The 22,051-nt window shown below is 39.8% G+C and overlaps 1 protein-coding gene across 8 annotated transcripts in view; it reads left to right on the plus strand.

Annotated features, from left to right (window-relative positions):
- B3GNTL1 (UDP-GlcNAc:betaGal beta-1,3-N-acetylglucosaminyltransferase like 1) overlaps nucleotides 1–22,051 on the plus strand; it is a 340,624-nt gene that overhangs the window by 288,649 nt on the left and 29,924 nt on the right. For 7 of the 8 annotated variants that reach the window (XR_005588422.1, XR_005588421.1, XR_005588420.1 and 4 more), the window contains 2 exons: nucleotides 8,444–8,494; nucleotides 8,808–8,943. Coding sequence is in view for 5 of the 8 variants with exons in the window: in XM_039501348.1 (XP_039357282.1) it covers nucleotides 8,444–8,494; nucleotides 8,808–8,943 (187 nt within the window). In the remaining 3 variants the exon portion in view is untranslated. The remainder of the gene's footprint in view (nucleotides 1–8,443; nucleotides 8,495–8,807; nucleotides 8,944–22,051) is intronic. The other variant, XM_039501349.1, reaches the window with a different exon arrangement.

Genomic DNA, 22,051 nt, shown 5'->3' on the forward strand with positions numbered 1-22,051 from the left:
TTTTATATAAATTTAGCATTTTAAGAACTTGGGAGATTAAGGACAAGTTGTTATTAACTGTATGACTTTCTATTCTGCCGAAGCTAATATGAAATCTAAAGGGCGTGGGGGTTTCTCTCAGATGTGACATTAAAATAAGTACCACGCAGCACTTAATTTCCAATGACTTTGGATTTTCAGCTCCAGGCATGTTTTTTTCATAAGGTGTAGATGAGAGAGCTCAGTGCATAGGAAGTTAGTAACTGGTCTTTCATCTCTGGAGACCTCACGACAAATCTTGATTTAGGTGAGAAAAAGGAAAGAAAAGAAAAAACATTTGGTTGTTCTCACCCCATTTCCTATTTGTCCACATAATTAAAACACCAAATAATTTGGCACAATCAACATTCTCTGGTCACAAGAGGCCCAAGTTTAGCTAGGATGTGATCACTAGGATGTGTCTACTACTCCTGATCAAAGCAATTTGCCAGTACTGTGTGTGGGTAGCTTGCTCATCCTTGTTCCATGCTGTTCCTGGTTCTAGATAGCACTCTTAGTCTCTCACTGGCAGAAATACAGTCCTAACTCAGGCAAAACTCTCAGATAAATTGGATTTTTTAAGTGTTAGAAATGCAGGTTTGAGACCTAACAGAATTTGCCCAATTTACTCCTAAGTGTGTCTCTATACTGAGAGAGGGGGCCGTTGCAAATTGTACAAAATGGATGGTGGTTTTGCTTGTTAATTGCAGTGCTTTACCACTTGCACACAACAACAGTGTTTCTGACAACTATTCTGGCACACCCACATGCTGTGAACTTTACAAGCATGTTTGTAACACTCTATTCTGGGACTCCTAAAGCACCTACCCCTGATTACCAAGCGCTGCCGCTGGGAGCAGAGAACTATTGTAAGTTCCCAAATGCTGTGTGCTACACTGTAGAATGGAGTTAAGAGGACCAATTGAACTATTGAAACTACAGTATTTTTGACTCCCTATCCACGCTGGGGAGAAAGTCATTGTATCCCATATCAGGTCAGTCGGTCCTCAGCTAAAGACTGTGCTCAAATGTTGCAACCAATCTGCATCACTAATGCTTGTAAAATTCCTGGCAGGGCTGCTGTGTATGAACACAACACCATTTACAGACTTTGTACACTTACGGTGCTCCAGAATATGTTAGCCTAAGACGTGATCCAAAGCCCACTGAAATCAATAGGAGTCTTTCCATTGTCTTCAGTAGTCTTTGGATAAGGCCTCTTAGACAGGGACAATTTTTTTTTTAATTGTGTGAGTAGCATTAAAGTAGTGCATGCTTTAATGTGCCAGTTTTCAGCTGCCTTTATACTTGAGACATAAATTCACTAGAAATCAATTTATTGTACCTAGTAGACTAGTTATTTTTAAATGTGAAGTGGAATCCTAGTTTAAATACTAAAAAAATCTTGAACATAAACCAATGTTTTCAGCTACAATAAATTTTCTTTAAACCACTGTAAATGATACAGTATTTAATATTACACTATACAGTGGGAATAGTTGTTTGAAAAATCTAAGTAAAGTGATTGAAGACAGTACGAAATGAGAACAAATGAAAAAATTAAAGAAATTGTTGCAAGCATGAAATAGAAGTGATTCAGCCAAATCGGGATGAAGGGATCAAGAACAAAATGCCTGCCTTGGATCGCCTTTTCTTGTTGAGAATACCCTTTGAATTTGCTGAAATTGATAATCCCACCCAATCCTCAGCATTTACAGATGTTTCCTTGTTACAGTCCCACAGCCGTGTGGACTCAACATTTAGTATCAGTCTAACATTTGTTTACATTGTCTGATTTGTATAAATTACATTGTGGAATTTATTTCATATGTGCAGACACAAAAATGCACTCGAACACACAGACATTTGCTAGCTTGCTGATTTTATTTTAGAGCACATTTTTTAGTCATTTCGTCAGCCTTACAACTTTGTTTGAAAGGATTGTTTTTCCAGTGATTTCTTCCACTGCTCCTTTTCTTTTAATGTTGTTTGTTATAAATGTTTCCTTCAGAAAAAACAAAGACAGAAAAAAACCCAACCAAAAACCAATAAAAAAGAGAGAAAACAGTTGATTTCTTGGTGTTACTCTTAAATAATCCATAGGAAGTGTCAAAGTTGTCACTTTCTGGATCAGTTTCCTTTTTTTCTGGTGTGAGTGCACACGCACGCTGGTTTGTTATTGTATGATTGATCATGAATGTTGGGTTACACATACCGATTTGTGGTTATAGGGATTACTTGTTACTGTTTGTCATGGCAGACTATTTTTTGTTGCAGGGCTGCTCATAAATTCTAAGCTTTGCATACTTGGTTTGTTGTTGTAGGCAAGCTCATGAGCACCGGGGTGCAAATTGACTTTTCTTGTGTCATTGGGCTATGCACACTGGTTTGTTGCATTGTAAATGGATGTGATTTTGTAATTCAATGGAAAAAGAGACATGGAAATTATTGCATAGGTTGAGGCAGAAAGGGCTGAATGAAGGCTATAAAGAGTTAAAAGCGATGACATGTCAGTGTTTGGGTGTATGAGCAGATGAAGTTGGGAGGAGGGAGAGAGGATTTGTCTTAGGGTTGATGGCCCATATGTAATGGGTGGGAGGCAGTTTGCAATTATGTATTTACAGTATTTGAACTGTGAGTTTGTGGTCCAGTATTATGTTAGTATAGTGGTTGGGTATAAATGGGTTGTTGATGGCTAGGTAGAGTGCTGGCATTGATTCAGAATTCCATGATTTTGAATCTTTTCTTTGTTTTTATAACTGCAATTTTCTAATCAGGCTTTTCTTAAATAAATGATTTTTAAATATAACCTTAATTCTGACTTAATGAACTTTTGTCTGGGAATTTCATTAGTGTTTTTAATACATTTGTCAAGAGAAAGTAGCAGCATCTCTGCTATTTAAATCTACTTATTCTCAAGAATATACATTAGATAGGTTAACTGTGCTAAATAGTTAAAGTTGTTCTTCTGCATGCTGGAATTGTAGCAGAGCTTTGTCTTCGAGTGCATGCATATGTCCATTACACAGTAAGTGCATGAGCATCTTGTGCACTAGTGCCAGAGAGTTTTCCGTAGCTTTACCCTTAGGGGTGTCCCCCCTTTTGAGGGATGTGCCTTGTTTTCAGCCAAAATGGATGAATCTTCCCCAGCTTTAAGGATGTTCTGAAGTCCTTGAGTCTCTACACCCCAGTGATGAAGAGAACAAAATATTATCCTCAGTACCAGCCTAGAGAACAATACTAACTCTTCCATAAGGCTCACCATTCTAAGAGGAGACAGAGGCCACAGAGGAGAAGGCAAGTGCCTCATTGGTCTCAAGGCATCCACAGGCTTCAAAGCAGCAGATTTCCTCTTATGTAAAGGACAGCTCTCTACCCAACTTGGCTCTCACTGCCCATTCCCCACCTTTCTGGAACAGGCTATCCCATTTCCCACGTGCGGGGCAATCCATCACCCTTCACAATTGGGTACTAAGCACAATGGAGGGGAAGAGGGAGGGAGTGGAGAGGAGTAAGCAGCAGGCAAGGAGGCCTCAGGGGAAGAGGTAGAGTGGGGCCCCAGAGTGGAGTGTGGGCTTGGCCTCTGCTTGAGGAAGCCGAGCAGGGGCAAGGCCCCGGTCCAGGCACCAGTGGCTCTTCCCACTTCTAGGGAGCTTCCGGCGCTTGCTCCCAGCGTCCTCAAATGTAAGAGTCATGCGCCGCCTATGACTGGTCCCTCAACAGGGATATCCTACTTTGGGTATTCTGCATTGGAAATTACCCATAAATAGATGTCTGTAACTTGGCATAACAGGAAGTGTTCCCAGTCCTATACCAGAGCGTCACAGCCCCTGATGTTTATCAAACACTTTCCTGTTTCCATGAAACAAGGACCTCCTCCGTGCATACCTACCAGTTCTCCTGATTCCCAGGGTTATTATCAAGCTCAAGCAAAGTCATGGCAGAATGATCCTTATAGCTCCCACCTGACTGAGACAAATGTAGTATTCAGATGTCCACAAACTGTCTGCTGAAGAACGCTGTTACCAATAACCAGAGACCTCCAAATACAGAACCAGGGCCGGGTGCTGCACCCAGCTCCACAAATGCTGCACCTTATGGCATGATTCATTAGTGGTTGAATGCAAAAGAGGCACACTGCTTGGTGGCAGTCCAGAATGTTCTCCTTAATAGCAGAAAACCTTCAACAAAGGCTGCTTACCTTAGTGGAGACATTTTTCCATCTGGATGGGCTCTCACAGTGTCTTCCCCACCCAGTCTAATATTCAAAGAATTCTGGACTATCGTTTTGCAACTTAGAGTCAGGTCTAGTTTTCAGTTCTGTTACAGTGCATCTGGCAGCCATCTTGGCAGTTACAGTGCATTGGCGGCACCCTTGCATAGAGGGGAGAAATATTTTCACTCACCCAATCATGGCCAGGTCCCTGAAAGGTTTAAATTGACTATTCCCACCTGTCAGAGACTCACCATCTTCCTGGGATTTGAATTTGGTGGTGTTTGTGCTTATGGACCCTCCTTTCAAGCCCTCAGCATCATGTGCCTTTCTACATCTGTCAGCCAAGATAACCTTTTTAGTGGTCAATCACCTCTGCCACGAGGTTGAAAGAACTGAATGCATTGGTCATTCATCCACTAGATACGGATTTGTACAAGGACAAGGTTCAGCATAGACCATCTCCTAAATTTCTCTTGAAGATGGTCTCTGATTTCTACCTGAATCAGTCCATCTGCCTCCCAGTTTTCTTCTTGAAGCCACATATGTATAAGGACGAGTGAAGACTCCACATGTTCATTGAGCATTATCTTGATACCTAGATAGAACAAAGCCTTTTAGGGTTTCTTTCCAGCTCTTTGTTTCTTACGCAGAACATGAGAGGTCATCCAGTCACAACTTGGGGACTCTCAAAATGGTTCACCAGCTGCATTACAGTACATTATGCTGCCGAAGGAATACAGTTAATGCCTTTTGGCAAGTTTATGGCACACTCAGCCAGAGCACATTTGACCTTGGAAGCGTTTGTGGCAAACATCCCAATTATGAACATTTGTAGAGCAGCAATGTGGCCTTCGATTCATGCATTCACCAGATATTACACGTTGTCTGCCATATCAATGGAAGATGCCAATGTTTACAGGGTAGTCCTACCGTCCCTCTTCTGATGAGACTCTGAGACCCACCACCTAGGGTAATGGCTTAGGAGTCACCTACAGTGTAATAGATACACGCTAGCACTCAAAGAAAACAATGGTTACTTACCTTCTTGCTACTGTTGTTCTTCAAAATGTGTTGCATATGTCCATTACACACCCATTCTCCTTCCCTAACACCGCAGAGGCTATCACTGGTTCCCAGTGTGAAAAAACTGAAAAAAGGGTAGGGCGACGCCACCTTTTATTTCCCTCACTTTGAGACACAAGGAGCTTGATGGTGTGTGGAGAACGCCCCCCCCCCTTACCAGTATTGCTAGGGAAAACTCTCTGGCACCAGTGCACAAGAGGCGCACACAACTACAGTGTAATGGACATATGCAACACAGCTCAGGAAACAACAGTTATGAGAAGATAATCTTCAAGCTGAACTTCATGTCCTGCAACCTGGCAGGTTTGGCGTTAGACTTTAAGGAATCATTGGCAGGCTGATCCTGCAGGTTTATCAAAGCACTTCAAGTTAAGCATATGCCTGGCAGAGTCTGTAGAGAATTCAGAGTTCCCAGATGTGCACAAAATGAATAATTTGAGAATTAATCACCGAGCCAACTCCCTGCCCCCCCCGGCCCCCAAAAACCCCCCAAACCAAAACAAAAAAAACCACTCCAGGGCATGAATTCTCATTGAGAATAAATGAACAAATCACAACTGCAGTTTCTAGATTAGGCCATTTTAAGATATGTTGGTCCTGTCCCTCATTCTCTCCCCCCCCGCCCCGCCCCGCAAAAGAACAAGTCACAAATTCATTGTCCAGTAAATATCAAAATTCATCTTCCCTCAACAAACAACAATCCACTCTCCTTAGGCAGTTACACATTTGAGAAATTTGGTCAGTCAATTTGGTTTTGGCAAAGTTGGGTGTAGTTCAAAATTGCACTTAAAACAGAAAATGAGTCACACTCTTAACTCAGGAAGGATTATGGTGTAGCTCAACTCTTCGTTGTAGATAATTTTAAAGAAACCATTTTAATGCAAGAAGTTACTGTGACTCTCAAGATATTTAATACTATACCACAGTAACTCACTCACTGAAACAGTCTAGTAACAGGGAACTGTATTTTATGACACTGAACATGTTCTGTTGGATCTCTCTCTCTCTCTCTCTCACACCCACCCACCCTTCGGCCTCACTCACTTGCATTTAAAGAATAACATTGTAACTTTTGGGAATGACAGGCCTAAGTCCACCTTTTCAGATAAAGAGCAGAGTATAAGCACTAAAAGCTCCTTTGTCCCTCAGTTCTGCACTTCGAGATATTTTTGGACTTCTTATGGCTAAAATATCTAAAACTCTAAAATATAAATCCGTTAAAAGCCCTAGAAAATGTCCATGGTATTAACTTGTGGGAAACTAGTAGTTAGAAAGATGGTGTATTTATATGGTGCAATTAGTTCTGCTATATTTTAGCACTGCTAAGAGGTACAACATCTTGAAAGGCAAAGTTGAGGTTCTTATATTTTAAAAAAATACCAAGGATATGGTCAGGGCTAAGGAGTGGTTTTATATTTAAGTAACATAGAAAGAAATTATAGATAGCTGGAAAACCTATATATAACCAGAACATTTGACATCTGAGTCGTGTTTTCAATTAGAACATTTTAGGGTTTTAGGAAACTAGTCAAGGGAAATGTAGGAGTTTATTATTTAGAAGGAGTTTTATATACTGTAATTTTCAGGAGAGCTATCAACATTTCAGTATTCTAAATATAGCTTTTCACTATCCAGATGTCTTTTCAATTATTTTGATTCAGCCAGGGGTGAAAGTAACTTAAATGTCTTACCAGTATGGGGGCCACGCTCTGGGCCCCTGGAAGGGGCAGGGCAGAAGGGGTGGGGCTGGAGGTCAGCCTCCCCCAGCCAACCCTTCAGCGCTGCCCAGCCTGCGCCACCCGGGGCTCTGGCGGCAATTTAAAGGCCATGGGCTCTGGCCACGGCAGCAGAGGCTGGGAGCCCCAGGCCCTTATAAATCGCTGGACCCCAGGGCAGCTGCCCCTTTTGTGTGTCCCCCTCTCCCCCCAGGTGGCCTGTACAGCTTTAACATCAGCTGCGCATGGGCCCGTACCGGTGGCCACTTCCTACCGGTATGCCGTACTGGCCCACTTTCACCTCTGGATTCAGCTCAGCAATATGGTTTTCAAACTTGAGTATTCCTCATTGTAATAATTTATTAAAGATACTAACATCTTTGTGAGCTGTCTTTAAAAAAATCATCTTATAAAAGAATTACCTCAAGTCAAAGTCTCTTGTTATTACTCCTAAAATTGTAACATTCAATGCTGCATAGAATGACAGTAGGCTCCACTACCGGATGTTTTGAGACCTAGTTCAAAAAGTTTTGGACCATTGTAGACCTGTTTCATTTTACTGTCCATTGCCATGAGGAGCTGAGCTCTCTCAAGTGTAGTTGAAGGTGCTCAGATTCTCAGGTTTGGGCCCTGAGTTAATTTCTTGGGAGAAGTGGGAGGCATTTTTGGAAGACCAGCTAACAATATCTTTCAGGACACAGACTGCATGTTCCACCCTCAGTTATTGAAGGAAATTGCCAAAAAAGGGGTTGGGCTGTGGTGCAAATAGGGAGGCTGTACTGGCCTAAGAACAAAGGGATAAGAATGACATGATTGCAGAAGTTTGAGATCATGATTGCAGAAGTTTGAGATCATGGTAGTCAAAACCTGTCAATAACAACTTTACAAAATGTATCCTGACTTGTAGCCATGTAAGGGAATGCTAGTGTAGTGAATTGTTCAGACCCTGATTGGGAAATGCTACAAATTATTTAGGGTGACATTTTCAAAAGTGACTTAGATGCTTAGGGGCCTAAGTCTCATTGAAAGTGAATGGGACTTAAGCTCTTAAATCACATAGGGATAAATCACCTAGGGTAAAATTTTCAAAAGCGCCTAAGCAATTTAGGAGCCTAAATCTCATTGACTTTCAATGGGTCTTAGGTTTCTAAGTGCCTAAGTCATTAATGAAAATGGGTCATAGGCTCCTAAATCATTGAGGTGCTTTTGAAAATTTTACCCTTATAGGAATTTTATGGCAATGTTTTTCCTACTACAGTAACTCCTCACTTAAAGTCATCCCGGTTAACGATGTTTTGTTGTTACATTGCTGATCTATTAGACAACATACTCGTTTAAAGTTGCACAATGTTCGCTTATAATGTTGTTTGGCCACCCTCTGCTAGTAGAGTACTTTGTCCACTACTTGCAGGATTCTCTGGAAGAGCAGCCCATTGGAGCTAGCAGATGGAGAAGAAGAAATGTAGGTTGTTCAAAGTTTGTTCAAAGTACTCTAGTTTGTTCAAAATCTTTCAATGTTAATTGAAAGAGCATGTCATATGAACTGAATACTGTAAATAGAACATAGTCTCCCACCCCCAGAGGCAGGGACAACAAGTTTAATGTTTAAACAAGAGATGCTTTTTCCAGCCACAGCATTAATTTCCACTGGAATTGTTGCTAGTGTGATCTTTCAGTGTGCTTTTTGCATTAAGAGTGAGTCTGTGTTGACAGTGCTATTTCTTACATTGTTAATGCATTTAGGGGCCAGACTCACCTCTTTTCCAATTCCCCAGGGAAACCATCTGGAATCACCGAGTCAGGTTTCTGGAAGACAGAGCCCTCAAGCACTGGACATCTTTCACCATTTGGAATGCTGGCAAACAGGGCAGGAAGCTCTATAGAAGCTTATCACCAGCTAATCAGAAAAAGGTGAGATGTCAAGAAAATCAAGTGTGGGTAAAAGTTGTAAAAAGAGCAGTTTCTTCTCTCCTTCCTATGCCCACTAGCTCCTTGATAGTTAAGGTCATTGTAGCATAAAGTGTGTCCCTAGCGTTTTTCAAAAATGTTCTTAGTCTGTGTGTCAGCTGTGCTGCTATCTTTTTTTTTTAAATCATGGTATTCATCCCTCTTCCAACTGATTTACTGTTATATTGTGTTTGCCTGCTGGTGACTGCATGTAATAAATTATCAGACCGTATGTCACAGCTCATGGCCTTGCTGCTGTATAAGCCTCACACCACCTAGCAGTTCCAGGTGAACTAAAGGAAAAGGACTCTCTGGATGAGACAGCACTAAAATATCTTGGCTTGAAATTTTTAATATGTGCATAATATTCATCTCTGTCCTGAAGTGAATACTGGACAAAGTCCTCATGACGTAAATGAATACTGGACAAGGTCCTCATGACATGCTAAGTAATCTGGTTTGTGTTATGTGGAATAAACACCTTATATCCCCCCGTAGAAATCATGATTGTTAAACATAAAGGAGAAAATGTTGTACATGAATATAGGATTTAATTTATAACGCATTTCTTTCTGAACATGGTAGTTACTTAGAATTGGCAATGAAAGAATCTTGCTCAGGAGAGATTTATATGGGAATTAAAATACCTTGCTCTCATATCATTTTCTTCTTGTCTTATAACTTTGTAAGATAAAGGCTCCAGGGTTAATGTCATATGTCTGTTTCCTATAAATAGTTTTGAAACATCCATTTTAATGTCTTTTTATGAAAAATATGGGAAGAAGGCAGGAGAATGAAGACTTGAGAACCCGATTAATCCAGTGGTCCTCAAACCACACACATCCAGTAAGAAAGTAAAACAAATGACTACACCCACAGTAGAATTCATTGGGTGGAAATGGGAGACAGTCACATAAGGAGTCTGTGGTAGCAGGTATTGAACCCCAATCTCTTGCCATCCTTCTTTATCTGTGAATGAGGCAGTGGGTAAAGTAACTGCAAGTAATGAGAAGTTTAATGCTGGACACGTAAGAAAAATTACTTCAGTAAAAAGGACAGAACAGTTTGCTTCAAAGTGTTGAGTCATCTTGGCCCCTCGATGCAGTGTGCATGAGTCTGTGAGGTTTCTATAAAAAGGCACTCTGTATATAGTCAGTATTTTGCAAAGTGCTGTGTGAATTCCCCTAACTTTCTCAAGTTCACCACACTTTCCAGCTGATGGCCCTTTTTGAATTAGGAAATAATTTAATCAGTAAGAGATGGGAGGGTGTTTGGTGACACTACACAAACAAGAACTTCTGAAATGAAAACCAGAAAAAGTCTGTGGTTTTTGTGATGGGTTGGATCACAGAAACCTCCCTGGGAGCTACCAACTGATGTGCCAAGACTACCTCTGCTCCTGTTTTCCCTGCCAGCTCAGGACTCCAGCACCCTGACTTTCTGAGCCAGACACTCCCATCTGCTCCAACAAAGGCCCAGGGTCTGAGTTACTTGCCCCAAACCTGCAGGTTAACCTGAAAACAGCTCACAGAAGTGTGCTTGTCTTTAGCACTCAGATGCCCAACTCCCAATGGGTTCTAAACCCAAATAAATCCGTTTTACCCTGTATAAAGCTTATGCAGGGTAAGCTCATAAATTGTTCACCCTCTATAACACTGATAGAGAGAGATGCACAGTTGTTTGCTCCCCCAGGTATTAATACATACTCTGAGTTAATTAATAAGTAAAAAGTGATTTTATTAAATACAGAAAGTAGGATTTAAGTGGTTCCAAGTAGTAACAGACTGAACAAAGTAAGTCACCAAGCAAAATAAAATAAAATGTGCAAATCTATATCTAATCAAACAGAATACAGATAATCTCACCGTCAGAGATGCTTCAGTAAGTTTTTTCCTCAGACTGGACACCTTCAAGGCCTGGGCAGAATTCTTTCCCCTGGTACAGCTCTTGTTCCAGCTTAGGTGGTAACTAGGGGATTCTTCATGATGGCTCTCCTGTCCCCCTTTTTTCTCTTCCACCCCTTTGTATATCTTTTGCATAAGGCGGGAATCCTTTTGTCCCTCTCTGAGTTCCCACCCCCCACCCCTCCTTCTCAATGGACAGACACCAGGTTAAAGATGGATTCCAGTTCAGGTGACATGATCACATGTCACTGCAAGACTTCATTACCCACTTGCCAGGACACAGGTATACAGGAAGACTTACAGGTAAAACCCAGCCATTTGCAGACAATAGTCCTAGTTAATGGGAGTCATCAAGATTCCAAACCACCATTAATGGCCCACACTTTACATAATTACAATAGACCCTCAGAGTTATATTTCTAGTTTCAGATACAAGAGTGGTACATTTATACAAATAGGATGATTACACTCAGTAGATTATAAGATTTGTAATGATACCTTACAAGAGACCTTTTGCATGAAGCATATCTCAGCTACATTATATTCACTTATTAAATTTTTATAAAACCATATAGACTGCATAATGTCACCCATCACCTCCTTAGCTTTGTTAAATATGTATACCAATCTAGACACCAATCTAAAATGCAGCTGGATTTAAGATAGAATGATTCTCTAACTCTGTGATGCAATTGACAACTACTTAAATATCCTGTGCTGTAGTAAACAGCGATAACTTGAGGATGCCATCACAAAGGAGATGAAAAGGGCAAGAAGAGTGTCATGGTATAGTTTGAGCTGTTTTGCTGCTGAGAGGGTAAGACTTATCCCTTGTGCAGTATGGAGCATCCCTGCTTCAGCAATACTCTAGCACTGCTGATGTGCTTCTAATTAACTGGGATCCTGACATTCTTTCCATCTGACCTTTGTATAATGTTTGCTTTGGCAATGCTTCAGACCATGATATTATTTTGCTTCTATCAAGGTTTTAATTAAGCATATTTCAGTATGCTGTACTTGGGTACTGAAACATGGCTTTAGCCATTAACCCATTGGTTACTAAATGCTATACCAGCTACATCTAGGAAACATACTTACCTGTTGCAGGTGTTCATGCCAAATGCACACCACTGTCTGATTCATTTCAGTGGTGTTCTGCAGAAAAATTCTTGTAAAATATAGGCATACCATGGCCGTTTTTAAGAGGGAGTGTCAACTAGCGATTAAAACAAAGTCTCTGTAGCAATCTCAGTTGGTTTCAGTTGCCATTGTAGAGTCTCAGCATGTTTAAAAATCAAGCCCTAGGTGTCTCAGACTGGGCACCCAAAATCAGTGGATGCTTTTCAAACTACGGGTCTAAGTGACTTGCTCAGGATCACACAGCAAGTCAGTGGCAAAGCTTTGGAACAAAGCCAAAGTCTCCTGACTCCCAGTGCCAAGCAATTCATACCATACGAGTTCATACTGCCTGCCTTTAAAAAAACAAGTTACTATAGTTTGCTATATCTGACTCAAAGCAGATCAGATTCTGTCTAAATCAAGAGAGAAAAATACCCAAAGTATCTGATTTTTACTTTTCCTCAGAAATCTGTCAAGTATTGCATGACTAATCTCTACCTGGTACCAAATACTTTAAACAACAAAATTCCACATGCTCAGAGGTTTTAAATAATTCTTGCTTCACCTTTTACAGCCTAAAATCATAAAATGATCTTTTCAGGGTGATATAGGGAAATTATCTTTACAGGGTAATCTGAAAGATATACTCTGGTTTAGAGTAAAGACATGAAAGTGGTATTCCGTGTTCTTGAATCTACAAGTAGTCAGGTACTGAACCACAATACTAAGTGAAGGCCCAAGGACCCAAATGAAAATGTGTCACCTATTGAAAATAGCCTACTTTAGTATAGAACATTAACAACAAAATCTGTTGTACTAGACCAGTGCAACACCATTTTCTTCAATGAAGTTGTGTTAGCATAAATAGGTGTAGAATCTGGTACATCACTTGTACGCTAATGACTTTTAGACATACACGCTTAGGGCCTAAAATTTTACCCATATTCAACTTTATTACTGCTGTGTCCTATTACAATCAAAGTATTAGCGCCTCATTAAAAATTAGTCTCTGTAGTGCATAATTCAATGTTGAAAATGGGACTCAGACTTCTTAGTCACATATGCACTTGTGAACATTTTATTTATAGATTAGATTCTGGTTGGAGCAATGCAAAAATCTAAATGTGTCTGACTTTTCATTATGGGGATTAATCGGTTTGGGCTGTCTAGTGGAAATCATAATGCAGCTTCTCCTGAGCTGTTGACCCTTTTGAAGCAGTGGATGTGTCTGATATACTTAGGTGCAGGATAGCCTATATTTATTAGATGTATATGAAGTATTTGAAAAGTATACTAATTGTGTACTTAACAGCACTACTGCTTCAGAAACAGAACTTGGCATTTTCTGGAAGCATCAGTCTTCCTTTGTTCAGAGATGCTTGCAAAATGTTATCCAAGTGTGTTTTGAAAATTGCCACAATTGAAAATTGCCACATTTCAGACTATGTTCTAAAGAAAAAGGACACCTAGCTAATATCCTCCTCTCCTCCCTAAGAATGTGATGGTGATTAAAAGAAATAATGTTTTGTCTCCAAAGAGTCCGGGCATGAATTCCAAGCTTAGTGTTTATGCTAGCCTGATAGTAACCTAGCAGGAACAACACTTGTTTAACTAGTATTTTTTTAATGAATTGATTGCCAGTATCTCAGTATTCTTAAGGAAATGCTGCTTCCTGACTGTACCCTTCTTGATTCAAACAGTTGACAGTGGGGTAGTGTTAGCATTTCTGCAAGAGTGAAACTAAACAGACCTTTTTTTGTTTAAAACACATCCGTTTTGTCTGTAATGTGCAGTTGAAGATGGAAACCAAATGTTTCTGGGATGCTATTTATGCCTAGAGGGAGTTTTTGGTGCTGTCTTGTTTATTCTGTTGTTGTTTGTCAAACTTCAGCTAAAAGGAATACTTTTGCTCTGTTTCTGTACCATTCCCCTAAAGCCACAGCTGGAAATAGTGCTCCAAAGAGAACAGCACATAAGCAGCTAACTGAAAAACAGTGAGAGAAGCAATGAATAAGCGCTAGCTCTAGTTATGCTAATTAAGCTACTAGGGGATAGCATCTCTAGAAGTGCACCCATAATGCCATGGCTAACCCAACCCCATAAAAGCCTCTGTATGACAACTATTTCCATCAATAGCGTATCAGGAAAGTATCTTGTGAACCCCCTCTTTGTAGCATGTTATCGATCCACTTAATAGTTTTAAATCAAATGCTTGAGTCTGATACTGACCTTTTCTATCTGCAAGGTGCTATGGTTGATCAGTAACAGGGTCATCTGTCTGGGCTGAGACTACAGTCCTGTACCTGTATTACACGTTCAGAAAACTTCTAACTTTTGCAGTGGTTTCAAAATATTTAAAATATATGAAAGGCCTCAGGGAGGGAAGACATAAGTAGAGGAAACCAATCTTACACCCCTGCATTTAGTGAATCAATAAATTGTGCTGTTATGAACCTGTTTTACAGGAGAGCTCAAAGAGAGAAGGCAACAGGAAATAAGAGTGGGGAAGTCCAAGTTTCAGTAAAACCCAGGAGTAGAGAGCCTGTACATGGAGACTCCCCGCCTCCAACATCCACGTTATTGACTTAACAGAAATATGATTTATGAATTAAAGATAGCAAGGAAATCTCTTTGCCATTCCCGTTCTGAAAGCTATTATGTTCAGTACCTGAAGCACTTGCAGTACAGATGCTGCAGCACAGTGACTGCAGTTTATGCCTAGTCTGCAATTGAAAATATTACTGGCATAACTCTTGTTTTGGGGTCTGATTCTTTTACTGAACTAGTTCACCTTGTACAAGCCCCTCATAATCTGGATGCAGTTATAATTGTAGAAAGATACGTTGTGTAGCTGATTTCCCATCCCATATGAGAATAAGCACTTTTATGCCTGTATAACTGCACTCACACTAGGGGAGTTTTACCACTTTAACTGTACTATACTGGTACAACTTTTATGCTGGACAGACCCTTCCTGTATAGGGTAACATGCCTGTGTAGCCCAGTGATTAAGACCAGACCACAAGAGTGTAATTTTAGAGAAGGTATTACATCTGTTTCAAAGCATTTTAATCATTTTGGCCATCGCATGTCAGGCTTGGATTTTCAAGCTATTGAATCAATTAAAACAAACTAGAGGAGATGACAGAGGCACAAGCAATCTCAATATTTTTAATAGGAATTGGCTGCTAAAGAAATGACCAAAGGCCGTCCTCCATTTCTGGAGAAGAGAAACTTACAAGTGGATCCCAAGCTGTTTTCTGTGAATAGAGCTATTTGTTGCATGTAATAAGGGATTGTGTGTATGACTAGAGGTGTTTACATTGTATGCTGGCTATAACATAGGGACTGGATTCTGGCATTCAAGTGGTTTTGCAGCCTTCTGATGAGGAATATTGTTATATTTATGTGTATTGAAGGAAAGTAATGCTGTCCCTAACCGAGCAGTGTCTCAGATCTGATAAGTGAAGCACATGCTTGGAATTAAAAGGCACACCCACTTCCTGTGGTTCAGCAGTAAAGATGAACAGGTGGAATGAGATTGGCACTTTGATGCTGATTATGATCTTTGGATCTTGTGTAAGAATGGTCATGCTCATTAGCTTTGTGGTTCCAGTTGAGACAGACTGGAAGGCCTGTACATCTGACATGGTGTCTCTTTTTGTTTGACATTAACTTCACTTTCTCTTATTACACTATGATGCTTACACTCTGAGTTATTTTTTTCTGAGGTGCTTTGAAAGAATAGATTTTACTTTTCAGAAACGTATATTAAAATAATCCCTAGGCCTTCAAGCAACTATCAGTGTAAAAAATTGGAACAAAGAGAAGGATTGTGAAGCTCATCAGAGATTTAAAATACATGAAGGATACGTGAGTCCAGGCAATGAAATCCCCTATCATAATTCTGCAATATATAGTCTAGGGAAAATGTGCTAGAGAGGACTTGGTAGGTGTTTTGTACAGTTTTCTAAGGCTTATTCCCATGAGACTAGCTTACAGTAAAGTATGCTTTTTCAAATAACAGCTTTACTGTATGTAGAGGTTCATTATAGCTAGCATTGCATTTTGTGCATCACAGTGTTTAGGGAGGTGGTAGAGAAAATCAAGTAGCAGAGTCATTGTACTTCATTGTAGAGTTCACTCTCTCAGTTTGCTATAATCCGGGTCCACAGCATGCTGTAAATCATCAGCCTACATGTAAAGCACATTGCAACTGATATCAAGCTCATTTTCAAGGTGAAATATAATCGTGAGGAAAGAAAATACTGTGTGAAGAAGACCCTGCTAACAAAAGTAGTATTCTTAGGTTGCTAAACTCTGCATAGGCCTTACCACTGGAAATTCTAATACAACGATGAGCAGAAGAGAAAGTGTAAAATGCCATTTCCTGTAGTGAACAAGAAATCAGAAGGCACATCAAGTATGAAATGAGCTACTGTTCCTCTTGTTACAACTCTTAGACACTTTCAAAAAACTAGTTTTGCAAAAATAATAATAAATAATATATTCCAAGGTGAATCCTCTTGATTTCCTGTACTGTATATTAGTATTGGGGGTTCCAGGAAGTGCTCTGTGTTGGCCTAACTCTGCTCCCGTTGAAATCAATGGTAAAACTCCCACTGACTTCATTGGCAGCAGAGTTAAGCAGTGACTTCACTGGAAACTCCCACCCTAGATGGATTTTCAAAAGCGGCTAGTGATTTGGTGTTCCTCAATTTTGGAGTCCCCAAATCGAGAGACTTTAAAGAGTCCTGATTTTCGGAATGTGGGTGCGCAACACTATCTAGCATTTTTAGTCTGTAACTGTCTTCAAACAGCTGCTGTTTTTGTTAAAAACAACCTGCCAGAAAAATGTTTTCTTCTTCCCCAAATGTGGAATATCTCCCCCAGAGGGAGATTTGTCAGAGTTAGGATTTTGGAATTTGGTCCAGATAGACTTTTTATTGTGAAAGAGTGTTGTATTGTTTTGGTTTGGTTTTAATGCTACATTTGTTTACATATTATGTGAGCCATGCCAATAAAGCACTGTTTCCCATAATAATTGTATAACTGATGACTTATGGGTAGCTGCAGGGATTGCGCTTTTCCCTTGCTGTATTTTAGCTTGGAAAAGTAGCAATCTTTTCTTTTGGCATTGTGAAGATTTGAGTAAAACAGTATTATCAAAACAAAAAATATTTTGCCACTTTTTCATTTTCTTACAACCAAAGAGTGATCTGATAAATCAATTACAGATACTCAGAAGCCATTGCAATATTGCATTCTGTTGTTTCCTAATAGTGGCTATTTGGCTTTTGAGCCAACTGAAAGCAGTAAATAAGCCTTAGAGTAACTAACTCATTTATTTATGATCTAGCGTGTAGTTCTAGTTGCAGCAAAGAAGCTTGAGAGTATTTTTCAGTCATTACATTATTTTATAATTCATAGGTTGCAGGATACAGCACTGCAGACATGGATGGTCTTCATAAAAGACACAAGATTGGAATTAATTGGTGGAGAAAAATAAATAAGAGAGACTGTGTTAAGCCTATTAGTCTAAAGTAAACAGGTCATGTAAGCCTGATGCTCTGAGTTCTGCTTATTGCATAAACAATTGGGTGCAAGTTCTTTATCCAGTTTCCGGACACACATTTTTTAAATTAAAAAATAAATAGTGGTGGCAGAAAAATAATCAACTGTCTCGTAGACCACCCACATGGCGTATAATCCGGCGGAAGAATTACCTATTCTAGGCTAATGTGTTTTACAGTAGTATAGTTATCAGGTTTAAACTGCCTGAAACCATTGGAAGTTACATATAAAGATACCTCTGTGTTAGGCATTCATCTTTCTGATAAGAAAACTTTAACTCTGGTTGAATCAACCCTATTTTCCAAGGGAAATTTGTCTCATATACTTACCTGCTATGTAAAATCATATATTGTATTTGCTTGATTCTTTCATGCTTTCTTTTATTGCCTTTACTGGGAGTTTCATATGTCACCTGACCTCAGGATTGGATGTGTAGAGTGGCCAACACATAGTGTTTATACTTTGCAGCAGGTAGTGGCCATAGTTGGTATATGGGGGAGGTAATATGGTGGTCAAGGACATAGTCATACAGGAAAGGTCATTGGGTACAGTCCATGGACAGATCAAGACTTTTTTATAGTTATTTAAGAACAAAATCATGCTGATGCTCAGCACAATAATGCCTGTCATCTCAGGGCCTGGAACTGAATTTTCAACTTAATTCCTTGGGAATGAAGCCTGGATAAAGCTTTCCCTTTTATCTTAGCTGAAAGGTGAACAGTTTATTCTTTGGTCACAAAGTTGGAAAAATAATTAAATAAGTTATCCATAACAACAGTGATATTGCTAAAAAGATAGCTCGGATCCTTGGAGCAGAAATCCAAGGTATTGTTTTATATTCCCTGCAAGAATTAAGTTCCTCCACCAATGACTTTTTTGCACTAGGAGTGGGAACAATAATGGGATAATAGTAAAGCAAAGTTTAACAAACGTGATCTGCTGCTAGTAATGGGGCATCTTTTATATCTGTTAAATGTTGTTTTACTATTATACCATTCATCATTGCCACGGATAGTGCAAAAAAGTCATTGGTGGGGGAACTTAACTCTTTCAGGGAAGTGAGGAGTTTGAAAGCAGGTAAATGCAGCATGCAAAGTACTGGTACAAAAAATGTGCATCGTAATTTTGGCAAGGAAACATTAGCCTGTTGCCACACAAACTGAGATGGGAAACACATAATTGTTCCCTACAAGTATTCTCCATTGGTTTGTACACTTCCATTTTAAATGACTCCTGTAATGGGGAACCTTAGAAGATTCTTGCACAATCAAATGGCTCCCATCCCATGGTTCGTCCGCATATATATATGTCAGAAGAGAGGCACAGAGGGAAAGTTTATGGTGCCACTACCATGCCCAATCCTGGCTCCCCTATAACGTGTAATTGACATGCTACAGGCTCTTTACATGTTGAAATATGGAGGAGTGTTTGGGGCAGAACTCACATGTTAATTTGTGCCATTTGAGAGAGTAACCCAAAGAGCTAGAATCTTAGTGTTTTGGCTTCAAATAATTGATCATGGTTATCACGTGCCAATGTCCTATCCACCCCTGTCAGTCACTGTAATTTTTTTTTTTTTTTTTGCAGACATCAATCCCACTAGCTCCTTAATCGCTTCTACTTTACTCTGAGTTCCGTCCAGTTGGTTGATCTTTCTCTTGTACTGAGGTGCCCAGCACCATGTGCAATATTCTCAGTGTGATCTCACAACCAGCATTGGTGGGGGACTCTCATCTTGTTGGTCTGTGATGTGATGCCTCTGTACTTGCAGTCCGAAACTCCATTAGTTTGATTTTCCAGTCTCATCTAATTAGCAGTCCATTGTCACCCTCACGCTCTTCCAGCAGTCCTGCTTTCCAAGCACAAACATCTGCCTCCCCTGGAGTGTTTGATTAGTTTCCCCCAGATTTTAATAGCTATATTTTTCCTCATTGAGTCTCAGTTTGTTATTTTCTGCTCATGTTTCTAGTCACTCTGTGTTCCTTTATTATTTATCTTTTGTCTCTGTTCTTCACGGATTGACCTATACTAGAAGGGCTGATACAAGAGTGATTATACCTAGGGCTTGAAAAGAGCCCCAACTGATAGTACTTGGCCTCCACCCCAAAGGCTTTTTGCACTAGACAGTCTTTATTTTATAACTGGAAAAAAAAGCTCGGTCTCAGAATTGCCTGAAGGCACTGAGGGCCTAGTTCTATTGCTAAGGAATTTTGCCCTGGCTTGGAAGAGTAGAGGACTGGCAATCTCATATCACTTTTAGCCTTCAGACCAAGAGTAGATTAACAATGGGAGATAGAGTAAATCAGTCAATGTCATTTATGTCACTCAGATGTGAATTAGCCACCCTGCTGAGCGACATCATTTATGCTGATTTAAGCACTAGTGTGGACAGTGATATGTGGATGGAAGAGTTTCTCCCTCCAACGCAGCTGCTGACACTTGAGGGAGCTGGAGTAATTAAGCCAATGAGAGAGTTCTCTCCTGTCAGCCTAGAGCGGCTACACTAGAGTGCTTACAGGGGCGCAGCTGTATCGGTGCAGCTGCACCCCTGTAAGCTCTCTAGTGTAGCCATAGCCGATGGGACTGATGTAACTCCCACTGAAATTAATGAAAAGACGTTCATTGTCTTCAGAGGGAGTGGGGATCACTAGGTTAAAGGAAATGATTATCTTAATCAGAGGAAGAAAATGAGGTGGCTGCTGCTATGAAAAGGATCCAGCCTTTTGCAACATTATGTGACTTTAAGAAATAAAAACCCAGCTGTCTGAATTTTCAAGTTTTCTAGTTTTTAAGTCTTGTTAATCAATTTTTAATGCAAAAATAAAAAGGGTAGAAAAATGTCACCCATCCCTCCACAGAATAATTGATTTCTCTGAGACTTTAACTAAATATCTACAAACAAATGCTCTGCTTCATTCTGACAGGCCTGAGAGGGTAACATGAACAGGGCAATGGAAACCAAAGGAAAACAGGCTGCATTTGTAAAATTCTCTGGAAAATGTTATTGGCAACCCATGCTTTATTTTGGAGCCACCATATAACTGGGATCACAGGCATATTTGTGAGGAATGCAAATAAGGAAACATTTGAAATATTTGGCAAGTTTGCATCCAGAAATAATGCTTCATTACAGCGTACAGTAAGAGAAACCAAAGTATTTCTGTGGTAATTTACAAAGCTCCTTAAATCTGTTTAACTTGGCCATTTTTTACAAATCTGTTTGCATTTTGTAAGGCGGTTTACAGGTACATAGGTGTGTATGTACAAAACACACATGTAGAATTTAGGTGTAATATAAAATACAGGTAAGAATACAGGCTCCCCAAATTTTGGTGCACTGTGGTTAAGAATTTATTCTACTGTTACAGAAATGTTCTCAGGTATTATTGCAGCCATGTTGTACACAGGTATCTGGTGAAATATACTAGCTCCACAGGTAGTTTCTGTAGTGTTTTAACATATGTAGGTCAATGGATATTTAGTTCAGAATTGTTATACACAGATAAATGGGCAGGTATTGGTTATCCAGAATGTAAATGAGAGGTACATTTGTGTAGGGGTGTTATAGTGTAGTTTTAGCTCAAGGTCCTCTTGTTTTGCTCTTGTTCCTTGTGCATTACAAGTGACTATAAGGCACAACACTTCCACCTAGAACTGAGACTGTCCAATCTGAACTATCGTCTGTTCTGTGTTTTGTATTTCTGGTCTATTGTTGAGCCACATTGTAGCAACAAGCTTTCCTATTTTGAGCCATAAGGTTGTGATGTGCTCACTTGATGCTGCTATTAATATTCTTAGTTGTCTTGTGGCTCTGAATGTGTGTGTTTGGCAACAGAAAGTCTCCTAGGCTGGTTTTTTTTTAATTCAGATGTATGTCAAAGATTTTCTGTAGCTTTTTTCTGTTTATGCGCAAAATGTTTGAAATCTCTCCCAGAAAATGTGTGTGTGCAGTGAACTACTAAATCACATTAAAGTAATCTTTAATAGTCTTTAATCTTTAATATTTAAACATTTTTTCAAGGAATGGTATAGAATGATGGATTTGTTATCAGTGAGATTTAACATGCTTCCTGTTAACTGACATCTCTCAGGGGACATTTAAGTTTTTCCTTTCACCATGCGCCTACATAGGAAGTTATTCTAGAACTTTAGAAAGGACAACCTGTTAGAACTTGACAATGCTTATACCAGGAGTTCTCAAACTTTTTCACAATGGGATGGTTTTTCATTCAGTAGAAAATCCAACTTTCCACTGGAGAAAAGTTTCAAACAGAAATATTTTGATTAGCGCTACTCATAATGTAAGTAGAGTGCATGTCTCATGGATACCTTCCCTCCTACTGGCAATCACACAGAGCACCTGCTTTCCCATTCCGAGGTGCGTAACACCCCTGTGGCAAACTACAGCAATTGTCTGCCTCAAGAATAGTGTAGGGAAAGCTGTCTTTAATGTGATTCAGCAGCTCCAAGCAAGT

This window comes from Mauremys reevesii, linkage group 15 (assembly GCF_016161935.1).
Source record: "Mauremys reevesii isolate NIE-2019 linkage group 15, ASM1616193v1, whole genome shotgun sequence".
Taxonomy (NCBI): Eukaryota; Metazoa; Chordata; order Testudines; family Geoemydidae; genus Mauremys; species Mauremys reevesii.